At 34.3% G+C, this 22,089-nt stretch overlaps 1 protein-coding gene across 14 annotated transcripts in view; it reads left to right on the top strand.

The window, feature by feature from the left end:
- DMD (dystrophin) overlaps nt 1–22,089 on the top strand; it is a 1,151,138-nt gene that overhangs the window by 401,196 nt on the left and 727,853 nt on the right. For 13 of the 14 annotated variants that reach the window (XM_077781657.1, XM_021553014.3, XM_021553011.3 and 10 more), the window contains exons 8-9: nt 19,437–19,615; nt 20,554–20,676. In XM_077781657.1, the coding sequence (XP_077637783.1) occupies nt 19,437–19,615; nt 20,554–20,676 (302 nt within the window). The remainder of the gene's footprint in view (nt 1–19,436; nt 19,616–20,553; nt 20,677–22,089) is intronic. The other variant, XM_021553010.3, reaches the window with a different exon arrangement.

Raw genomic sequence — 22,089 nt, 5'->3', positions numbered from 1 at the left:
CTTGTGCCATGCTTTTCCATTGCAAGTATTCCACTGGGAAATGTTGGATAAAATTGGTATTGCATAGTTTGCTGTGATAAATTAAAACAAGGAACTGCAGAATTACTCTGCCATGAGCAATAGTACCTCATGTGATTTTTAAATCTTTCCTTCACAGTGTGTTCATCACTTTTCTCCAGTACAATTTTACTGTATAATCAGCTATCACTCCCCTGACAAGTATTAGTCTGTTAGAAACTTATCATAGGCTGACAAGTGCCAGAATTCACCCTCACATTTCTGTTACTGAAACAACCAGACACTTGACTTTAGTGGCTAACACATTATTCTGACCTACAGCCTGGCATGAAATTGTTCAGCTTCAAATCAACATGTAGTTGTAATTATGACTCTTGATAGTATTTCCTTGCATTGGTTTTTTGTTTAACAGTAATAACAGAATAATCAGGTTCTGTGCTGCTAGATCCTGATGCTAAGGGAATGTACTTTATCTGTTTTGTTTCATGCTAGAAAACACCCTGGACAAAGTTAACTAAAATAAAATTCTTAACCAGTTGTGTGTGATTATACTAGGGTATGTTAATATTTTGGGGAAATGCCAACCATTAACTGTATGAAGCTTACTTTACTTAACCTATTGTGTATAAAAGGTTACATAAAAGTCATACTTAAAGGAGGCTTTCCCAGATGACATTGTCAAAACATTTAGGGATGGTTTCCAAATTCATTACCTATTATTTGTACCACTGGGAGATTCTTCTACAGTTTCCTTTCTATGCCCTTTACCCCATAGTAAAGCAAAGATGATAGTTATGATTTAAGTAAAGAAAAAAATTAACACTTTTCTGCCATTTGTTAAAACTTAAGGTTTTTTAGAGTTGCTGTCAAACATTGTTTTTGTATTTTAAATCTCTCTACTTATGTCCTAAACTGTGTTATTTAAAAGAAACCAAAGAATTTTAGGATTTAATTGTATTTTGCTCTGTGCCCTTGTAATGTATACAATGGCATGGTACTTTACAATAATGTTATTGCTTTTTTTAGTGATTGTTGCAACTAACAAAAGTCTACATTCAAAATAGAAAAAAGAATTAAATTATTAACTTTTTTATTAGCATTTTACACAGCTCCATTATGTGAGACTTGGCTCCTTGGACTAAAATTAGATTATAAAACTAAAAGAGAGACTAATTTCTTTAGGGTCATGGAGCAGTATGTGCCTAGAGAGCCATAACACAGACCTCTATAATGGCTTTTTGAGCAGAGCCTAATAAAGGAAGAAATTGCAGCAAGGCTCTTTTGCCAAGAACCTCCAGTTTGCTGAATATAAACAGGCATTTTACACATTGAACTACAGCAGCAGAAGTGCTCAAGTAGGAGTTTGCTTTTTTGTAAAAAAAGGCTTTTAGGCTGCATGGAACCTGTTCCATGTGTTGCATAGTGGCTTTGAAAGTTAGTGGGTTTCCATGTCTGAAGGCTGTTTGTAATTGCAGGATGCAACTTCTCTCTAAATAGCTTCCACCAACCTCTTTAGGACTATATTGGCTTTATTTATTTTTCAAGAGACTTTCTTGATAGAAAAATTAAGCTACTTGTTGCAACAGAGCAGTTAATGTACTGTATAGTTTCCTCTTTTCCACAAGGCTCTTTGCCCTTCTGGTTTAGTTACCTTATTTTAATTTTCTCTATTGTAAAATTGAAAGAGAGCACTACTTCAACAGTCAGTAGTATTGTTATAGAATGCTTTATAAATCTGTAGGAGGGTATAAACTCAGAGCAATGCTGATTTTGTTGGCTATTTAACTCAGCGAATTAACTTTAGTGCATAAATCCATAGGAGCATATACCCCATATACCCCTGGCTTTGAAGAAAGAAGAATTTAGTACGCTGATTTATTGAACATAACCACTTTTCATAGAGCATGGGAAAGCTGCAGTGCTAAAATCCCTTTAGAATAGTTCTTCCACATTCCTGCTCATTATAAATAATTATGATACAGGTCCATCAGGTGCCATTTTAAAATATCAGCATCTGCCATCACAAGTGTTTACAGTAATTGAACACTTCACAATGTTTAAATAATGGAATGTGCAACAGAAAGAATTTCATTTATAGTCACTCACACAGAATTGTAATAGAAATAGTGCACAATGAAATTGGGGAAAAAATGGTGACACACTGAAGGAAGAAATAAAATCTTTGTCTGATACCCAAAAGATGAGATTATGCTCCTTTCTGGTAATTTCAGTCTCTTACAGCATTTCTATGCCATGGTTGGTGACCAGCTGAACAAATAAAACTTAATTTGCATACCAGTAACTTTTATGAAATGCTTATTTTAGAGAAAATGCACTTTTTTAAAAAGAAAGTTATTTGCTTTGATCAGTAGCTTAATGATAGCTAGTTTGAATTTGATAAATTGGCATTAGACAAGTGGAATCACAAGTATAATTTTCTAGTTATAATCTGATTTTGAAATGTAAACTTTAAGGAATTTAGAGATTTTAGAGAAGTTAAGATTTTAGTTAGAAATAAGCCTTACTAGAGTTAATTAAAATAATAAAAATAAATGAGTAGGCCTTGATGAAGTTAGGAGTTAGTCATTAACTAATAATTGATTGCTTGTCAGCACAATGTTTAGTTAGCTGGGTTTATAATGAAGAATATAGAAACTGACAAATAGCTTTTAGGAACATAAGAGAATTGTGGGCCTCCTCTGTTCCAAAACCAACTGAAGACAAGGAATGGGAGTTCTACCAAGAGTTCATTTGTCATATTTGTATTGAAAAGGTAGAAAGGTCAGAACGAGAAAGATTTCATTTACTTCCTCATTTTGGGACCCATGAAAGGGACCACCGACCCATTTCAAGGGACAAACTACGCATGCTTAATAGCTTTTGGAGTAATTAGCATTATAAAGTGGGGATGGGATGTACCAAAATTATGAATATGTATTTGTATTTTGTGTATTCAATACTTGTATGGATAAAAGCACTCTGTAATCACCTGGAAGCCGTGGTGTGTATTTGGGAGCTATCCTGCCCACTGCCCAGCATCAAATAAACACACACGTTCTAACTTTAAACTGTTAGAGAGTTTTTGTCTGTCAGAGTTGAATATAGGTAATAGATCAATATCCATATATTTTCAATAAATCAATTTGATGTTATCCTTATTTCAGTCATGAACTGGGCAGTGGTGGTGCAGCCATGGGGAAGGTTTCACAGCATTTAAGCCAGTCAGCTCTGAAACAATCTCTTTCCTTCCTCCTGCACTGCTCCTCTCTATTATTCTCCTGTGAAATGGTTCAGAGAGCTTAACTTGTTTATAAATATTTATTCTGGTTTTGGTCTGGGTTTATTTTGCATTGGTTTTATTATGGCTTGACTGTAGAATCTCCTCTGAGATAAATGTGCTAGTGCATTCTCAAGGCAAAGAGTTAGGATAGTGCAACATTTGAAAGGTAGGAATTGAAAAAACTGTCCTGGCTTCCCTCCTTAAGGTAAAGATAAAACTGTTGTGCAACTGCATGCTAAGTTTAAAAATTCTCAACCTGTCAGTTTACTTCCCAAAAAAAGATGCACATAATGTTTCTTACTCAGAATGAAAACTGTAGATTAGGATAATATTTTCTTGACTTTTTCTGTTGCAAGAGGTGCTTACTAATATCTACTTTAAAGTCAATGCATGACTTGTTTACTATTAATTCCTCGGATCATAGGGACAAACTGTCCACATCAGTGCACTTTATCAGTCTTTATTTTTCCTCTTAAATGTATTTTAGCAAATACTTGTTAGAATATAATCAGTACTGTTTGCCACTATATCACTATATAGTGCACAGAATAATAATATAAATGTTTTGGTATTGTCATTGGTTTTAATGCTTTATGCATGTTGACAATATGATGAAATTTTCATGTTTTATATCACTGCAGTTTTTTAGATTGTGTGGCCAAACTGAAATGTTACGTTAACATGGTCTGACTCTGTATATACTGTGGATAAAAGGACTTTATTTAGTGACTTACTGGTGAACCCATCTTTGGACTTACTGCTTGAATTTAAGGAGGCATGTACCTGTCACGTGCATAGGTATGGGTACCTCTGAAACCTTACTAGAAAATTGGATGGCTAATTTTTTCTGTTAAAAAGCTATGGATTAAACTGTTTCTTGGAGGCTACCGTGATTTTATATAATCCTTTATTTTCTCAAAACATTATTCAGAATTAAACCAGATGCCATCTAATGTATGAATGAATTTTAATGTTTGTAAAGAGCATTATCAATGTACACTTAGGTATACATTATCTGTTCAGAAAATGTTTCATAGTGTTCATCAGTATAAACTCTGCTCATTTAAGAGGGAAATTACCATTCCTTAATTATTTTTTTATTACTCTTAAAATCTTCTGGAGTCTTTTGGGTACTGCTGTGATTCTTTTGGCTGCCTCTGTTTGTTGTGCTCTTGCCCCCTGGTTATATCAATTCTTTCTAAGCAGCTGAGGTGGTGCTTGATGCTCCCTGATCAGCAGTTCTGGATGAGATATTTGGGGGAAGCTGATAGCAATCAACCTCTGGATGCTCTTTTGGATCTGACAGAACCACAAGCCTGCAGCAGAGGTTGGCACAAGCTAACCCACACCAGCTCCCAGATGCTCTCTGGAAAAGATATGCCCTGAAGAAGAGCCTGTGAAAAAGGTGAAGAAGACAACTCTCTGTCACAGGAAACATCAGGGAGATGTCAGCCAGGGTGAAGAAAAGGACGGTGATATTTCCTGGAGGGTGTCCTCGATGGAGGCATTCCTCTGCAGAGCTGACATTGTCTTGAGAGGCTTGTTGCTTGTCAGCCACTTGGATCCAAGAGGCTGCAGAGTCTCCCAACGTGTGTCTGACCCTCTGGATGCTCCCCCTCATTTGTTCATTTGGGCACTAATCAATGGGTAGTGCCTGGGTATCTAAAGAGTAATTGCAGAGTTCTGGTGAGGTGCCTGCAGGGTGTTCTCCTCTCTCCTGCTGATAAAGAGAAAAAGCTCAAGGAGGACTGGGCATATTTTAAGATCAACTTTTGACTGTGGATCTGTCACAGGTGGGGATTTGGGCTTTTTTTTCACGGTGTGGACCTGTTTGAGAGCAATGCCTGTTTAACAGGACTGTCAAAGTGGATAAAGAACATCTTTGGTAATGAGCATCCAACCTTGTGATGAGAGCTGTAACCTAATTGTGTGAGGGAAGGGGTGCAATAAGCTGAAGAGAAGGGCAGGAACAAGGGAATAATGAAGTTTTTAAAATCTCTTCTATGATGAGGTATCTCTAATCTTCCTTATTTAAAAACCAGTACACAAATGTGCATTAAATGGGACAGGTGGACTTGTAGGTCCACCAGTTGCAAAGCTCTTCTCTCACTGAGAGTCCAACAACTGGGACTGCTTGCATTCCTGGGATGCTGAAGGAAACATGGATGCAGAAGGTGGGGAAGACAGGTTGTGTCCTGTACAAAATAGGGGCTAGAGAAAATTCTGGGGGGGATTTAGACCAGTCAATGTAGCATCACTGTATTTTCAACAACTGAAATAGAATATTATCATTGGGTGTGTTAATAAATTTAACTTGGTGAACTGTTCTGAAAGCCAAGACTGCCAGTTCATCTTTGGATTGTGTAGACAACAAAATTTTGGTTACTTGAGGAGGTTTTGACATTGGTGTTAATCACAGTTTCTTTATATGCAAGATTTTTTGCTGAGATTCCCTCTATGAGTGATGGTTTGGAACTTAAGAATTTATATTTTTATTTACTCCACTAGGAACTGAATTGATACTAGAGACATATTGCATATTGGTTATTCAACAGATATGAGATGTTCCATTCTCACTGCTTGGGGTTTTTTAAAAAGAAATTACCTAGAGGTGAGACACCTCACTCTATGTCCCAGAGTTATCTGCTGTTTTTTGAAATACATAGGGTCGCCATTGTGGGTGCTTTATTGTTTGACTACTCAGGCCATGTACAAGAAACAGAAAATCTACAAGCCTTTATGGATTTATAGTTCTCATTAAACTAATAACTTTCTAGAAGTCCATTCCTGATTTTCTTCTCAGTAATATCTGTTGCAATGACTAGTGCAACACTAAGAACAGAAACAAATAATACTTCAAAAAAATCAAACTCTATCTTAAATCCATAACTCTCTCTTGGAAAACTTGCTAAGGCTAGGACATTTTTATGAGGAAATATCACTGTATATTACCATTTTATAAAAGCAAGGCAATAAAAATACGTGTGTAAAAACTTTGTTTTAAGAGATTACCTGGAGATACTTACTTGCCTCTTCCCTGTTTTCTCTAGCAGGATTAATTGATAGAACACAAACATAACAAAAAGAGCCTGGCCTGTAATGTTTTTGAACATGTTTCAGTAATAATGTACTATCAATTTTTGCTATTTATTCCAAGACAGGAGCACAGATACACTATAGAGTTTTTGTAAGTATTTAATTTTTATTCTAGTTGGTTTATCCTCCTCTATTTATCCTGGTGCAGGATGTTTAATTTATATGTTACTTGTATACTTAGTATCTTTTTTGCAAGTTGCATTGTAAAATATTATCCTTGTAACCCCAGAGTTTAGATGAAAGTTATAACAAACTATGCAGGGAGTAAGGAACTGTGCATGCTAAGAGTTGCATCCCTTTGAACTGAAAATAATCATGTAGGTGAGGTTTAAATTCTGGAATTTGGAACTGCTCACCATATATTCCTTACAATACTATGGCTATAGTGCTTGAAGTTTAATTTCACTTACATGAGCAGTCTGATTGGAAGGAAGAATCTAATTGCAGAAAGTTTTGGGAGGTTTAACTATGACGTTTGCCTTCTGGTGTTCCTTGACACAGACTGGTAGAAGAATGTGGTTTGCTGTTGTAAGTACATCTGCTAACCAGCTTTGCTGGTTAGGTGGCATGAAGATTTCATACTATTATTCAAAGGTTTAAAATACAGTTCACTTCTTATCTTTGTGCTCCAGAACTGAGAAGATCCTATCATGCCTTCTGCTCATGCTCTGGTCAGGTGGAGCTCAGAGTTGGGGGGAAGGCACTTGGCTCCCATTGCTGCTTTATCTGTCCTTGGCAGACTGAATGCTTCAGTTTGCATCAAATCTATTGCTCTGGATTTGGAAATGTGCTATTTCTAACCTATTAAAACTTTTCATGTTTTATTAAAAGTGTTTTGTGCAGGCCCAGAATATATATTACTAAAATGTTAAGGCTTCAAGTTAGTGAAACATGCCACTTCTCTGTCACAGGTGTCACTCACTTGTCCTATCTGAATCCTGCAGGCTCAGTTTTGATGTAATCACTATATTTTTGGTAAGATGGGCTAAATTTTTAGAGCACTGGGCCAGCTTGCACAACCTGCTTGGTGAAAAAAGTTGCACAACCAGGCCCAAAGATTTTTCAGGAGTTACCCTGTCAAATAAAGACACAAAGCAAAAAGTAGCTAAGCAGAATGAGGTCCATTTTATAATTTTTTTGGGATATTTACTAATTATTTGTAGTTTAAAAAGTATTGTATATTGTTAAAATTTGGAGAGCTGCTTAATTTTTCCTTTAGTTTTGGAAGATTTTTCAGTTTTATGGTTTTGGTTTTTGTTGGCTTTTTATGTTTATCTAGGGAAACAAGTCAACAAGAGGAGACACTGGAAACCTTTGTATTAAAATCTGTTTGTAGTTTACTACAAGACTGTACACTGTTTAAGTGTAAAATCAAAAATTTCCAGTGGGTTTGGACATGTATTTTATTTATTTAGGTGTTTATTAGACATTCCAGGCTCTGTTTCAAAGCCTAATCTCAGGTCTTCAGAACTTTCCAAGTTCTTTGAGAAGGTGACCTCTTCTGCATTATTTTTAGATTATGTATGTTTTCTTAGCTAATAACCATTAAATCCACTCTTTATGTTTGGGCTAAAGTCAGTCTCTCTAGCAGTAGGTAATTAAAGAAAGACTTGAAGAAAATGTTGGCCTCCACTGCTCTCATTTACAATCCTAGACTCTGCTCCCATAACTGTAGTCATGAATGTTAATCTCTTCATGGCTCTGTTTGAGCCCTGTACCCTTTGCATTGCTTGTTTGTTTGATTTCTCGGCCTAAAAAAGTCAATTCTAAAACAAAATGTGGAACTTTTCAAGCACATCTTATTATAATCCCTTTTTTTTTCCTAAAAATGCTAATAAAAGTTGGTATTTAAATTGTTTTGACCTTAAAAAATTTTGTTTCAAAAAGCATAGACTAAGGCTTGACATGACATAACCTCTTTAGCAATTAGCAATCCTAATTAATGAACAAATGTATATTCATTTGGTGAATCTTAAATTTATGTAATTTATTTAATTTTAAAAAGAGATAATTCAAGAAAATATAATTAGTACTTGCAAGTTAAATATCAAGGGATAATATGCTAATGGTGGAATTAGCAGTTCTACTATCTTTTTGCAGGAGTAGATATTCTCTTAAACTTTCACATGTTCTTTTTTTTTTTTTTTTTTTTTTGATGCTTAGCCCCTGCTTTGTATATACAAATCCTTCTGCTTATTAAAGTATTCAACGACTAATATTTAGATTTAACCTGGTTATTTTTTGTATTGCTTCACAGTCCTAGCTAAACACATTTTTAGGGCTGTTTGCATTTTTTTCATTAGCATAATGCATGATAAATATGTAATAAAACTGGTTGTTGTTCTAATGCATTCCTAACTCCTATTTACATTATATTGACTTCACTGATTAATCTTCAACTTTCTTTCACATGCTCTGTTGATGTACTATTAGTTGTTAAATATGTATCTTTATGCTATATATGGAAAAGCTCTTTTGAATCATTAGTCTAATGCTTTATCAGAGTTTCTAATAATAGTCAGACATGACGTATTATTTTTTATCATTATTTTGGCCGTGTTATTGCATGGATATATTTCCCCATAGCTGAACAATAATTTAAAAAAAAAAAAGTCAAGGTAGTGGAGTTCATAGAAAAGCATGAAAATAAAGCCTGTATTAAAATAGAATAAATAAAAAATAGTTAGCATTAACTAGAATGTAAAAAGGAGGGGAGGAACAGTACATTTAAGACCTGATTTTTCATTGAAGTCCTGTTACCTGCAATTACAGGCAAACATCTCATTATAAAGGTTTTATAGAATTCCTCAAGTTGTGCTGTAGTCAGCTGGATGCTTTGTTTCTGCTCCTTTGCCTTGCTCATAACCTTGCTTTCTCAAAGCAATAAACTTTTCTGCATTTTAGGCTGTATTTCTTCAGGTTTGTTGTGTTGTCTTTTGTTCTTGTGCTAACATTGTCCTTGAGCTTGGTGGTTTTGCTCTGATTGCTTTCACCCCATGATATATTTCTAAGGAGCACTTGTGTAGCTGCTCTAAGCCTTTCTCTGACTAGGCTCTCAATACAGTTTTGTTCTTCTCAACACTGTCTACTTGTGACTAACAGCTTGTTTCTGTTCCATTTGTAGTTTATCATATTTGGACATGTCAGACGAGAAAACAGAACTCCAAATTAAATCTTGTTAATGCTTTGTGGAATAAAATCAATATTATGTTTCTTGAAGATGAATTTGGTTTATCTTTCAAAATTGATATTTGGATTAAAAAAGTAACAAGCCTTGCATTTCAAGGCTGTGATCTCTCTGCTTCTTGAATGCCTAGATGTATTAAGTATTTTCAGGAGGTGCTGTTGTACATAGCACTACACATATTTGCATACTTGCAGTTATTTTGTAAGGTTTGAAGAGTGTAATTTTGCAATTTTCAGTTAATTTGAGAAGCTTTGGTTCTGATCTTGAATGCTTTCTGAACAATAGCTGGACATGCCCGACTAGAGCATTAAAATGAGCTGTGCTTTGTTTAGACTGGGATTTCTATGTTATCTGCTGGGTGGTAACATTGAGAATGTCCCAAAATTTGTATCAGTTTGTATCAGTTCTAGAAACTCTTGACAAGATTGAATTACCATTTCTTAATCTTTCATCTTTGAGTCCAAGCTGATTTAACAAGCTTCTACCACAGTGCTCATTCATGAACTACTACAATGCTTATTTAGGTTCTAAGTATACTGCAGTGGACTAGAGATTGGTGTATTTAAAGCACTAGAAACATACATTTCTTTGATTTATTTAATAAAGCCATCCATGAAAATGTTGTGCTTTGAAATTGCTCCTATACTGCATCATAAAACTTTCCTGGAATTAACTGAGTATTGAAATTTTGTTATCCATTTGTTTCTGTGAGTGAAGACCATGAAGAAAATAATTTTGAACTGAGAAAAATGTGAGAGAACCTTTTTATAGTGAAGTAATAAACATGTTGAATAAAAAAGGTGTTACTGTAATACTGATTTATGGGATGTATCTGTCTTGTTTTAGGGAAAATTTGGGGCCCATGCAGGCCGTTCTTTCACAATTTGCCTTCCTGATACACTACTAAGAAGGATTTCCTTCTTCAGAACACAAAGTAAAGCATTAAGTGCTGCTATTATGCTGACCACTAGATGGTAATTGTTGTAATGTTTTAATACTTACGGTTTTCCTTTTATGTATTAAATAAGTTTGATGTATTGTGTTTCACATTTGAAATTTGCTATATTTATTCTAATATTGTTTGATACACACATAATATACCATTTGGCACCCCAGTCACACCTGGCTGCTGTTGTTGCATATTTACAGCTCTTCCATCTTGCAGGGGACATTTGAAGTAAATATTCTAGATATGACGTCCTCAAATCCAATCTGATTCCACCAAGCTGTAGCATTTTAACTTCTCCTTGGCCTCTCATATGAGGCTCCACACCCATCAGTGTCACACACGCTTCTGTTTACTCAGGCTGAGGCTTGCATGAGCTAGAAAAGACAGAACACCTTCTTTCTGCTGCATGTTTAAAGAGGATTCATTAAAATGTTGATTCTAAATCTTTACATTATGAATTAGCAGACATCCTTGCCCTTAACCTGTTTCTCTGCTTCTCCACACTAGCCATGTATAAAATTGTTGCAATGTAAATGGAAGCTCACATTTATGCAAAACAAGAGCAGATGTTTCCAGCCTTAGAGTATGGGCTTAAGAAGTTCTCACTGTCAAGCATGAGCAGTTCTCTTCCTCAGATAATCAGATTTAAGGGGTATTTTTTCTTAAATTACATTAAAGGTAGATTTTAAATAACTTCCTGGAAAATGGAAAGTGCATAGTAACCCCTCAGTAAGAGCTTGTATTTTTAAAAAGTATTGGCATGACACATTTTAGACTGCTTTTCCTCATGATCAGCCTAAAGAAAAAGATCAGCACATTAATCTGTTTGCTGCATTCTTGTTGAAATAATCCCTCAAGTTAAAAATTTTTCCCCTACAATATTTATAAGTTTTTTCCTAACCTGTTTCTTTAACATTTCAATGCAAGAATGATCTATATATATATATAAATTATTAAAATTAGAGTCTCAGCTTTTTGAAGATGTGCATGTAATTCTTTTAAGATATGCTTTTAAAGTGGAAATAGCCTTTATTCATCTGCTGCAGTTAACATTCTCAAAGACCTCATTTGTCATTTTTTATACTGTTTATGTGCAATACTTATAGAAGCCTGTATTATCCAGGTAACTAGTCTTCATGTAGATGTAGCCACTTCACACATGCAGTGAGAAAATCCAAGATGTGTAGCCATATGACTCATCAAGAAACCTCTTTGAATTTAAAACTGATACATCAATTTGCACACATGAATTTCTATCAGTGAGGGTTTTCTCTTCTTAAATATCCTGTATGAAACTGAACCTTAATAGTTGTGATTTTTTCCAGTCTCTCATAATGATATGGAAAAATTGTCTTTTTTTAAAAACAAACTTGCATGCCCTGTGGAAGTATGGTCTGTTGAATATAAAAAGTATTGCATTATACCTGCAAAGGTACTCTGGACTCTGGTACTCTGGACTAAGTGGACAACAGGAGTTATTATTGAAGATGCTATTATACATAATAAATTTTGTATTTCTTTTAAGATATCTAGAATTAATTCTAGACCTGATCTTGACCTAAAATTTAAGATTTTTCTTTAGCTTTGTTTCTTAAAACTGCTGCTGCATTTTTTTTTAATAAATCAAGACAAGAACAGCTTAGTTTCAATTTACAGTCAAATTAGTCCATCTTGGACACTTTCTTGTATGCGTTTCACTCTTTTTTCCATTTTGCTTTTCTCAAGTTTCATCTAAAATCAGTTGTCCATAAGGTAAAAGTGCAAAGAGGAGGAAAATACAAGCCACCTGTAGTATCATTCAGCATTCTGTTTTGTTGGTTTGAGATGGAATTAACTTCAGGTGATTTTAGCTTACCTCAGTGTCAAAAATACCACTTTTCAGATTGGAATAAAAGGAAGGTACAGACACTCTAGCAGCAGAAACCCTGTTCTTCCCAGTACTGTTTCAAAAGAATGCAGTGTTTTCCAATGGTTTTTTGTTGGTTTTGATTGCACTTGAGGAAGTATTGCCTTCTCTTACTGAGTGTGCAATCACCCATCCAGCACACGGCTCTTTCTATTGTCTATTCAGAATTGGCTGTTTAGATTTCAATTGCCCTTTTCCATTTACCTCACATCATTTTACCTTTATGAAAGATTTTACAATGAAATAAAAGTAATGAATTTATCTCCATATGAAGTTATAAAATCTTTAGTTACTGGATTTCAGGCTCTAATTTTCTTTTCTTTTATTTTTATAGTTACTTGTGAAGTTTCTCTAGACTAAATATTTATTAAAGCTAAGTGGAAAATGTACAATATTTTGAAATATTATCCCATTTGCTCTCTCAAATATTAGCCTGTTTGAAAATATCTCAAATACTCTTAGCAAAATTACAGTTTCAATGACTGCTGATATTACCATTTTTGAACACTATTCCTGATTAAGAAACTGTAGCTCCCTTGATCTGTCTTCAGTTTCAGGATTCTTCAGTAGGAACTAAGTGACAGGGTATATTTTAGGTTTTCCTCCTCTGACCCTTCCTGCCCCACCTCACCCCTCACTGCATTTCCAGGTTTTGAAAAATCAAACTGCAGCTTTCAGTGGTGTATATCAATTTTGTGATTATATTAACTGCTGACTATTATTTGTATTTCAGCAAATTTCTGAGAGCCATGCTCAGTCCTACCCAATGACAAAAATATTAGAATAAAACATGATATGATAAAAATGTATAATAACCCAAAATTTTAAAGCCAGTGTATTATTCCTTTGCTATTTTGACTTCACTTCTTTCTTTCTCTATCTTTGCTGCTAAGACACTTACTTTAGGTATAACTTAGGTGCAAAGATTGTGGTGATACTAAATCAATATTTAATACTGTAAGGAACCTGTAAACAAATAAGCAACACCTTCACTGTTCAGGAGAGATATAAAGTCTGATTATGCAGGTTTAAAAATGAGAGATAACATCAAGTTCACTTAACTAAGATCGTGCTGGCATATTAGTCCAAGGCTCCTTCACAGTCATGCAGCAAATCAGAACAGACAATCAGACAGATTAAAGGTATGCTCTGCCACCAAATATTTTATTACCAGATACACTTGAATTCTGCAGCACTTTAATTCCACAAAATCTGACCAGTCTCTTTAATTCTAAAAGGTAAACACAAATGTGTTAATCTTCTGAGGTTATTTTCTTCATGCTGCTGTTATGATCTTATTTAATACAACCTACAAAGGTCAGCATTTTTAATGTACTCTGTAGGTCTTCACCATTGGGTTTTGAATATTTATTAAGGAAATCTCTGTTTAAAAACTGACATTTTCTTTTTAGAGTTTCATAATGGTTTAGGGTTTATGGCCATTCATATCTACAGAAAAGGAGAAAAAATCAGTGCCACTATCTATGCAACTGGACTGTCTTCCAGGCTTCCACTCTCACTCAATTGTCTGTATGTAATTTTGCCTTTCACTAGCAGTTAATTTTGTAAAATGTGAATTTTATTCAGCAAAATAATAGACTGTGATCACTATGCTTATTCATGTAGGCCTTTGAATAGCCTTTGAAAAATTTTGACCATTGCTTTAACTTTGTTTCTAAAATAAAGTTTTAAAATCATCACTTTTAATTTCCACATTTCCATATTTACACTTCTACAGTATTTCATACATTGATTTTTGTTTATCTGCAATTCCAGGGTTATTCCTTGAGATTACTTGCAAAAATTGCTTTTATTTTGAATTTAACATGCAATCTACTGGTGGAATTAAAAAACAGAAAATAATTGCATGTTTAAAAAAGAAGCACAAACAACCAATAATTGTGAGTAGGCACTGCAGTTACTGGCTGATCTTTTAGAGACTGTAGAATTTATTGCTTTGAGGTCTTAGTGGCAGCAGTGAGTGTCAGTAGAGTAAAACATTTGTACTTCTGTGGTTCCTGCTGTTATCATACCATTAGTAGAAACATGGATTGCAGGAAAATGTCATTTTGAGGCCTTGGGGAGACTGAGGGAGAAGTATGTATACATTTAAGCAAAATACCTTATAATCTTTGCCTGATAATCTCATTTGTTTCTTGGCGTTGGAATAAGAATGAACTATATATAGGCTCATGTTTTCACAGTCAGGGAATTAAGTCACCAGTAAGAGCAAATCTCATACAGGACTCATGATTCTGTCATAGCTTAATGTCTGTACATGGAGTTGTTAAATGACCAAAAGTATGCATTTAGAGTAGAAATGACCAAGTTTAAAGTTTCCACCCTTTTTCTTCTTTTTTTTGATTTTTTTTTCCCCCTTAGTTACAGTGGCAACATTTTGGAAAAAAATTTTATTCCTAGATTTCTGATACATCCATTTAGGAATGAAATCTTACTTGTTTTTTCTTTCTTTTTAACAATAAGCCGTTTCATTTTTATTAGTACATTCTCATGCACTTTCAATTTCAAATTTCAGCTCATCCAAATAAAAATGAGATTAAATATATACCTTGGGTTTTTTGAAAGCTCTTTCAAAATGTTTTGGTCAGCCTTGTCGGGCAGATTACCACAGATTTTTGATCAGGCTTTGAAAAGTTCACCCTTGGCCTTGAGGCTAAAAGGTAAAATAAATAAAAGTTACATCTGAGTTGTGACTGAACTTTTATAAATGCTTTTCTGTGCCCTCATCTTAGACCTTGTGGCTGAGGCTGGTGCCACACTGGGAGTGGCCATATGAATGTGGAAATATCTCTTGTCATGAGTTTACATTGTAGAAATGTACAGTTTTAATCATTTATGTATCTGTTAGATTTCTGTTTTATCTCAGGAATGTGAGAGCTACTGCTTTCTAATGCATTTGGAATTAACAGTAGAACCTGTAATAAGTATTAATATTGTATTCATATCTTTAAAAGCCTTTAAAAACCCCCAGATTTCACTCTGATAGAAGAAATAACAACAGCCTTTATTTATAGTAGACAAAAAAACCCCATGTAATCTCTGAAAATTCACATCAGCTTTGAGAATCTCTAATATTTTTGTGGAAGGAAAGGCAATTCTTTTTTATTTTGCACAGTTTTTAAAATCTCATTTGGGAAGGCAGCAGGTAATATTAAAATACTGGACTTTTCTATTACTATTGTAGTAGAAGCAAATAATATTAGGTGGTGTATAGGATTTAGAAATTAGTTTTCTATGTTTTCTACTTTGTGATTCTGTGAAAATCCCAGCTGCTTCTGTTGAGGAAAAAGGATTTCTTGTATTTCTTCGGGCTCAAGTCTTGTCTTGCTTCTCAGCGCTATATAACGTAAAATATGTTTCAGAATTTGTCTCTTAATCTAAGGAAACCAGATCAGCAATTTATGTACAGAAATAGAATCTTTCTGGGAGTGCAGCAGGTCTTTATCTCTCGTCTTTCAAAGTTATTTTACCACTAGTTTGATACTAAGGGTAACCACAAATAGTAAAACCATTTGACACAAATTGTATCAGAACTGTTAGTTGGTCGGAGCTTGGAGAAAGCAAAATATTCTTAAAAAGGAAAAATTATATTATCACCGTGTATTTGAAAATTTTAAGAAACATTTCCATAAACATTTATAGCTTGTGCTCTGTGTGTGGCTTTGTATGCATAATGTAACACTGTGTAGGAAAACATTGGATTTTGCTTGTATTGCTAGACCTGTAGTTTTTTGTATGCAACATATTTGTGTTTTATATCATCCTCATTTTCACTCATCCCTTAAAGTTAGCAGGGATTTGATCACTGACAAAACATATGGATGAAAGAACCAAACCACTTGTGAAGTACAAGGCCTATAAAAATTGGCTGCTGTATCACTTTTTGAAGACTTTGATGTATTTAGAAAATAATTAGTTTGTAACACTTCAGGTTTATTGTAGTCATCCTCAACAAACAGTCAAACTTGTAGTCATGTTCATCAGAAAACAAATATTTGCTAATAAAAATCCAGATGCAGTGAACTTTTATCAGTTAAATTGCTTCCCAAATTAAACCTGTAATAACCCTTTAAAGACAACTGCACTTAAACAGCAGTGAATTTGGGTTATATTTCATTATTTTAATGTTCTGGGGTGAATTCGGATTCTTTCTGCTCTTTTGGTACTTGTTACCAAACAACTGCTTTTCTAAATGGACAGAATCTTACATTACATTAAAATTCATGGTCAAAATTGAGATCTTGTGGTGTCTCTTCAGACTCAGGCAGATATTTTGCCTGTTTGATATCAAACTAAGTGTTTTGTTTAATTTGTCTGTATTTTGTGAATTTGACTGGAGACCTTCCCTGGACAGAATAATCTCTCTAAATGGTTGGGGGTTAATATGTTTTCAGGGGAGCACATAAAGGTGGGGTCTTGCAAGGTAATTTTGTTTCTTTGATGATAAAGGATTCTTAAAGAAACCATGTCTTAATAAGTAATCCCATGGATAGGAAAAGGTATCAAGAAGAATTGTCTGAATGATAGGTTTCATGTGACATGTTTAAGTCACTGTTTTCTTTATAAAAATATTAATCTGTCAGCATAAAGTTTTGTACTGAAAAAGTTTCTTCTCAATAATTGGAACACTCATCTTGGAAATTTCTCCAGTACTTTTGTGCAACTGTATCTTATTAAAGAACTTGGATGGTTTCCAGAGCTTTCCAAAGTCCTTCAGATTATTTATTGATAAAAATGTTAATATAATTTCTGCTAACCTTATATTGCTTCCCATTTTAAACTCTATTGACTTGTAATCTATTTTTTTTATTAATTCATTATATTATTTTCAATCATGCTCTGGATAGTCTTTTTCAAGAAAACGGATGAAAATTTTCTGAAAGAATTGCCTCTGAGTTGAATTTAAAATAAATTGGTCTGGGAGAAAAATAATTAAATTCTGGAAAATTTTCTCAAAACTAGTATTGGAAACATGGCATAGTCTTAATATCTTGACTTAATTTTATTAAAAATCTGTATTTTTCCAAGATTTTGAGATTAGTTTTAAAAATGTACATATTGGTTTGACAGATATTTTTGCCCCATAAATGAAAGTAGGGATATATACAAAGGAATAGTGAACTTGCAAGAAAATGCTTGAATTCCAATTTATTTACTGCCTAGCTACTAAGATTTCAAGTAGCCATCAGACTCAGCAAGTGGTAAAGGTAGTACATCAGACTAGGATTCAAAAGAAGAAAATATGAAGGTAAAGTATAGCAGAAGTCATTCCTGCTCTGATAATTGAGGAGCCCATAAAAAGATTTTTGAGAGATAGCTTGATATTCCAGGCTTTGCAGCTATGGTTGTTTAGCTATTTGTTGTGATTAAATAATTAAATCCTTTCCTATGTGCCAGTGGATTTTGACAGCTGCATATGTACTTTTTATTTGTCAGACAGAATGAGTAAACAATTTTTTGGCATGTATATTATTTGCTAAGTACTCATGTTATGTATTGTGTGAAATATTTCTGTAGATAAATGGTAAAGTATTTGCCCATTTTAAAAGGACATTTTGAAAAGGAGAATAATGAGAAAACAATATAAAAAGCACAGCTGGTACTGACTATCCAGTGTGTACTCTTCCCGGTAGGAAGGCATGGATATTCATGTAAACATCAATTACTAGTGGGCACTAAATATAACAAAATGATGTTAGAATATTCAAGAGAAGACAAGAAGATGCTTGTAGTAAAATACATATATTATGGAAGTGGGAATGTTAGAGGGAATGTACCATTTTTCCAGCTAATGCTGAGTAGAACTAAGTCTTAAGCTGCCTCTCATAAAGTACCAAGCAAAGATATGGAGATGGGTCAGAAAGCCAAACCAAAATTATTCATACAATGTCTTTTCTTAATTTCTAGATAAATGTGAAGCTTTTAATGCAAGGTGCCTTCCCACATTCTGGGCAGGTAGAATGAGATCCCACGTTGTAGAATCATTGATTTATTTTATTTTTTTCTGTGAACTCGAATCTTAGCGAAGACTGGATTGATCTAAGACAGTAAAAATTCATAGTTCTTGGCTTTTTGCCAGTGCCCATGTTAAAACATTTATGGAATTAATGATAAATGTCTTGTACAGGTGTCCTTTTACATCTTGATTCACTAGATTGAATGTAGGAAGTAAGCGTCAATGGCAAATAACAAAGTAACTATTTCAAAGAGCTGCCACATGCCTTACATTTTTACAAATCGTTATTGACTTGAATTGTTGAGTCAGGGAAAGTGCTTTTCCTGCTGATGTATAACATGGCTATGTGCAAAATCTGAAATACTCTTTGTGTTCATGCAAAGTTTTGTGTACTGACTGTTAAAGACTATAGAGATTTTACAGGGTTTTTTTTTAAGAGTTATTCTATTATGTATTTTAATGTCTGTGAATACCATGTTCCTTTGATGTTCCACAGATTTCATGAAGAATGAAAGACTAAGCGGAATATAAAAGCTATGTAGCTTTATTGTAGTGTGATGTCAATTGTTGGTTTTCATGAACACATTCACAAGAAAAACTGGTAAATATTGCTTCCCCCTACATCATTGTTGGTTTCAGTGGCTAAATGATGTGGGGCGAATGTAAAAGGCATGACTTGGAAAAGGTTGTCCTTACTTTTTTTTTATAATTGCAATATTTATACAGCACAATGTATATGTCTAGTCCTGCTTAATGTGGATCACAGTGTCAAATTGCATTTTGACACAAGAAATATAGATTGAAAGTTCATGCTGAACGAGGTAACATTATCTATATAAACGTTCTAATTGATATGCAAGTTTATTCTGCAATTTTGGGACTGATGATAAGGTTCTAATTAGTCTCTAGAGTATTCATGTGGACAATAGATTGCTCATTAGCTTATCAACTTTCCATTAAACTAATTGGCTATTTCTCATGTCAAATGTGGAAACTGAAATGACACGTTAATTTACCTTCCAGATGTTGCAACTGCCTATCCAGATAAAAAGTCCATCTTGATGTACGTGACTTCGCTCTTTCAAGCCCTGCCCCAGCAAGTCACCATGGAAGCCATCAGGGAGGTGGAGATGCTGCCACGGCACACAAGGGTCACTAGAGAAGAGCACGTAGAAGTACACGAACAGCATTTTTCACAAGAAGTGAGTTTCACTTTTCTGCTTACATCTTGCTGCTCTAAAGTGGTTGTTTCCCTGCCTACCCCATGAGTTTGATGTTAAATGGCCAGTGGAAGGCAAAAAAGACCATGTGCATAACGGGCAAAGTCTCATCAACAGGCAAGTCAGATGTACATCTCTGTATGTACTTTCTCAGTGGTTTTCATCTCACACCAGACTGTGCTAAAAATTACTATTCAGCAAGTGCTTTGTACTTCAGTTGTACAGCATTGTGCATTTTGATGGTGGCAGGACACCTCAAGGAAAAATAAATTTGAGGAGGTTTATATTTAAAAGGTAGAAACATCTTTACCTTTTTAGAGAATAGCTGTTGACATTTCTCCATAGTCAAAAAACATTTTTAATTTTTTAGCATTTTATTTACAATGACTTGCATTTAAAAATAATCTCTTAGTTTACTGTTGTCCTCTCAGAAAACTCATGTAATAATTGTAATTAATTTATGATTGCAATGTCAGTTTTGTTTTTACTGAAACCATCAGACAGACTCTGCTGCAGTGTTTAGTGCATTTTAGCCTAGTTTATGTGTGAATTTAATCTGTATGTTGGGTATGGGATGCACACTCTCTTTTAGAGTACTGGGCAGATAAGTATTGGCTCTGTTTATTCAAGATGTTACAAAAGATCACTTGCTTTTTTGAGCCTCTGATTGTAAATTATAAAGAAGCTTCACTTTGCATTGGTATTCTGCTGGTGTTGAGTCCTGACAGTTTGTTGCTTTTGGAAAGGGTGTCAGATTAAATGAGAGGTTTCCTTAATACCATCCCTTTTTGCCTGCTGAATACCAACACTGACCTTGAAAAATGATCTTCCTGCTTCTTTTTCTTCAGTTGCTCTTAAAATCAATATTTGCTTCTACAATCCATGCTCCTACCCATATGTACATTCTAATTTATTCGTAGATCACAGTCAGTGTACCCCAGGGACATTCGCCTTCTCCTAAACCGCGCTTCAAAAGTTACGCGTATGCACAAGCTGTGTATGTCACATCCCCTGACCCAAAAAGGAGGCAGGTTCCTCCACAGGTCTGTCACTCTTGTAGTTTTTTGAGAGGATTGTTTTGTTATGGTCATGCTTGGAGTGAAATAGCTCATGCATTTTGCTTCTACCTCATCTTAATGACCTGCTTTTTCCAGGATGTTTTTCCTGTTGAGTGTTTACTTTTTCCAGTCTATTTCTGCATGGCTGCAATAGCTGTTGTGCTGATTGTAGGGGATGATTAACATGCAAGCATTGCTGTTTCAGAATCATAAATTCCTTTCTTTGTTCAGTCATTTTTTAAAATGGTACCTACATTGCCTTAAAAAAAAGTATTAGAGGAACAAATCTAACGTAAGCCAATTTGGCCTCTATTATATTGCATCCTCAGGTTTAGTTATAGAATAAAAAGAGCCACTGGCTTTCTCTTTCTTTTTCTAACTCTTCCTATTAAAGAAAACAGTAAGTGATGGCATTTCTCAAAAAGTTACTGTAGTTAGAAAAAGAGATGAAAGAAACATTAAATTTAACCCTGTATTATTTTATTTCAACAGTTGTAATTTTTATCACAAATGGCATCTTGCTGGTACTGAGGTTAAGAGGCTATATTTGATTTTTTACTTATTTGTTTTATTTTATTTTTTACCTTTAAATAGCTGGGGTGGTTTAATAAAACTTGTTTCAAGTAATCCTTATAATGAGAATTTCAGTAGTTGAATTTTTAGAACTTTTCACAAATATGAGACCCAAAGGTCACATTGTGTACTGCTATGTGATTTCCTTTCATTACTTCAGGGAGAAAAGATCTGTGTGTATGTAGTGCTGCAGTCTGAGTTTGCCTCTGGGTACTTAATTCTGTATAACATCTAAAAATCTATTGCAAAATTATACTTCTATTCAATGCTGTATTCAAATCTATTGTTCAAGTGACAGATGTTTTATTGAATAATGACTTCCTTTAAATAGTCCAGGACAGAAACCCTGTGCACACAAGCATGAGCCCTGCCTACATTAATCTAACATCAAATGTGTTGCAGTGATGAGTCACACAGCTTTGAAACAAGATGTTTAAAGTGATCGTAATTGTTTTGTTCTTCTTAGAAACTATACAGATATTTTAGAGCAATGAAAATTTATTATACAGGATAGATTTTTTTTTTTTCTTTTTCTTCAGGTACTTTTATTCTGATCAGTTGCAGGTTTTGTCAGCACTGCTACCATTAAAAGTAGCATATAAACTGAAATAAATGAAGTCATTTCTACACAAAGCATGGTTGCTGAAATTTACTAAGATATAATTTGGTTATTCAGTCCTCATCTTGCATTCCAGTTTTCAGATCTCTTCTTTTTAAATTTGGAAGCTTCATCTACTACACTTTCATGCAAGAATTGATACAATATACTATGATTCTACCAATATGGCAGAAGCTGAAGACCTAACCAGAATCTGAGCCAAATTG

Source organism: Lonchura striata, chromosome 2, assembly GCF_046129695.1.
Source record: "Lonchura striata isolate bLonStr1 chromosome 2, bLonStr1.mat, whole genome shotgun sequence".
Taxonomy (NCBI): domain Eukaryota; kingdom Metazoa; phylum Chordata; class Aves; order Passeriformes; family Estrildidae; genus Lonchura; species Lonchura striata.
This window is presented reverse-complemented; position numbering and strand designations above follow the sequence as displayed.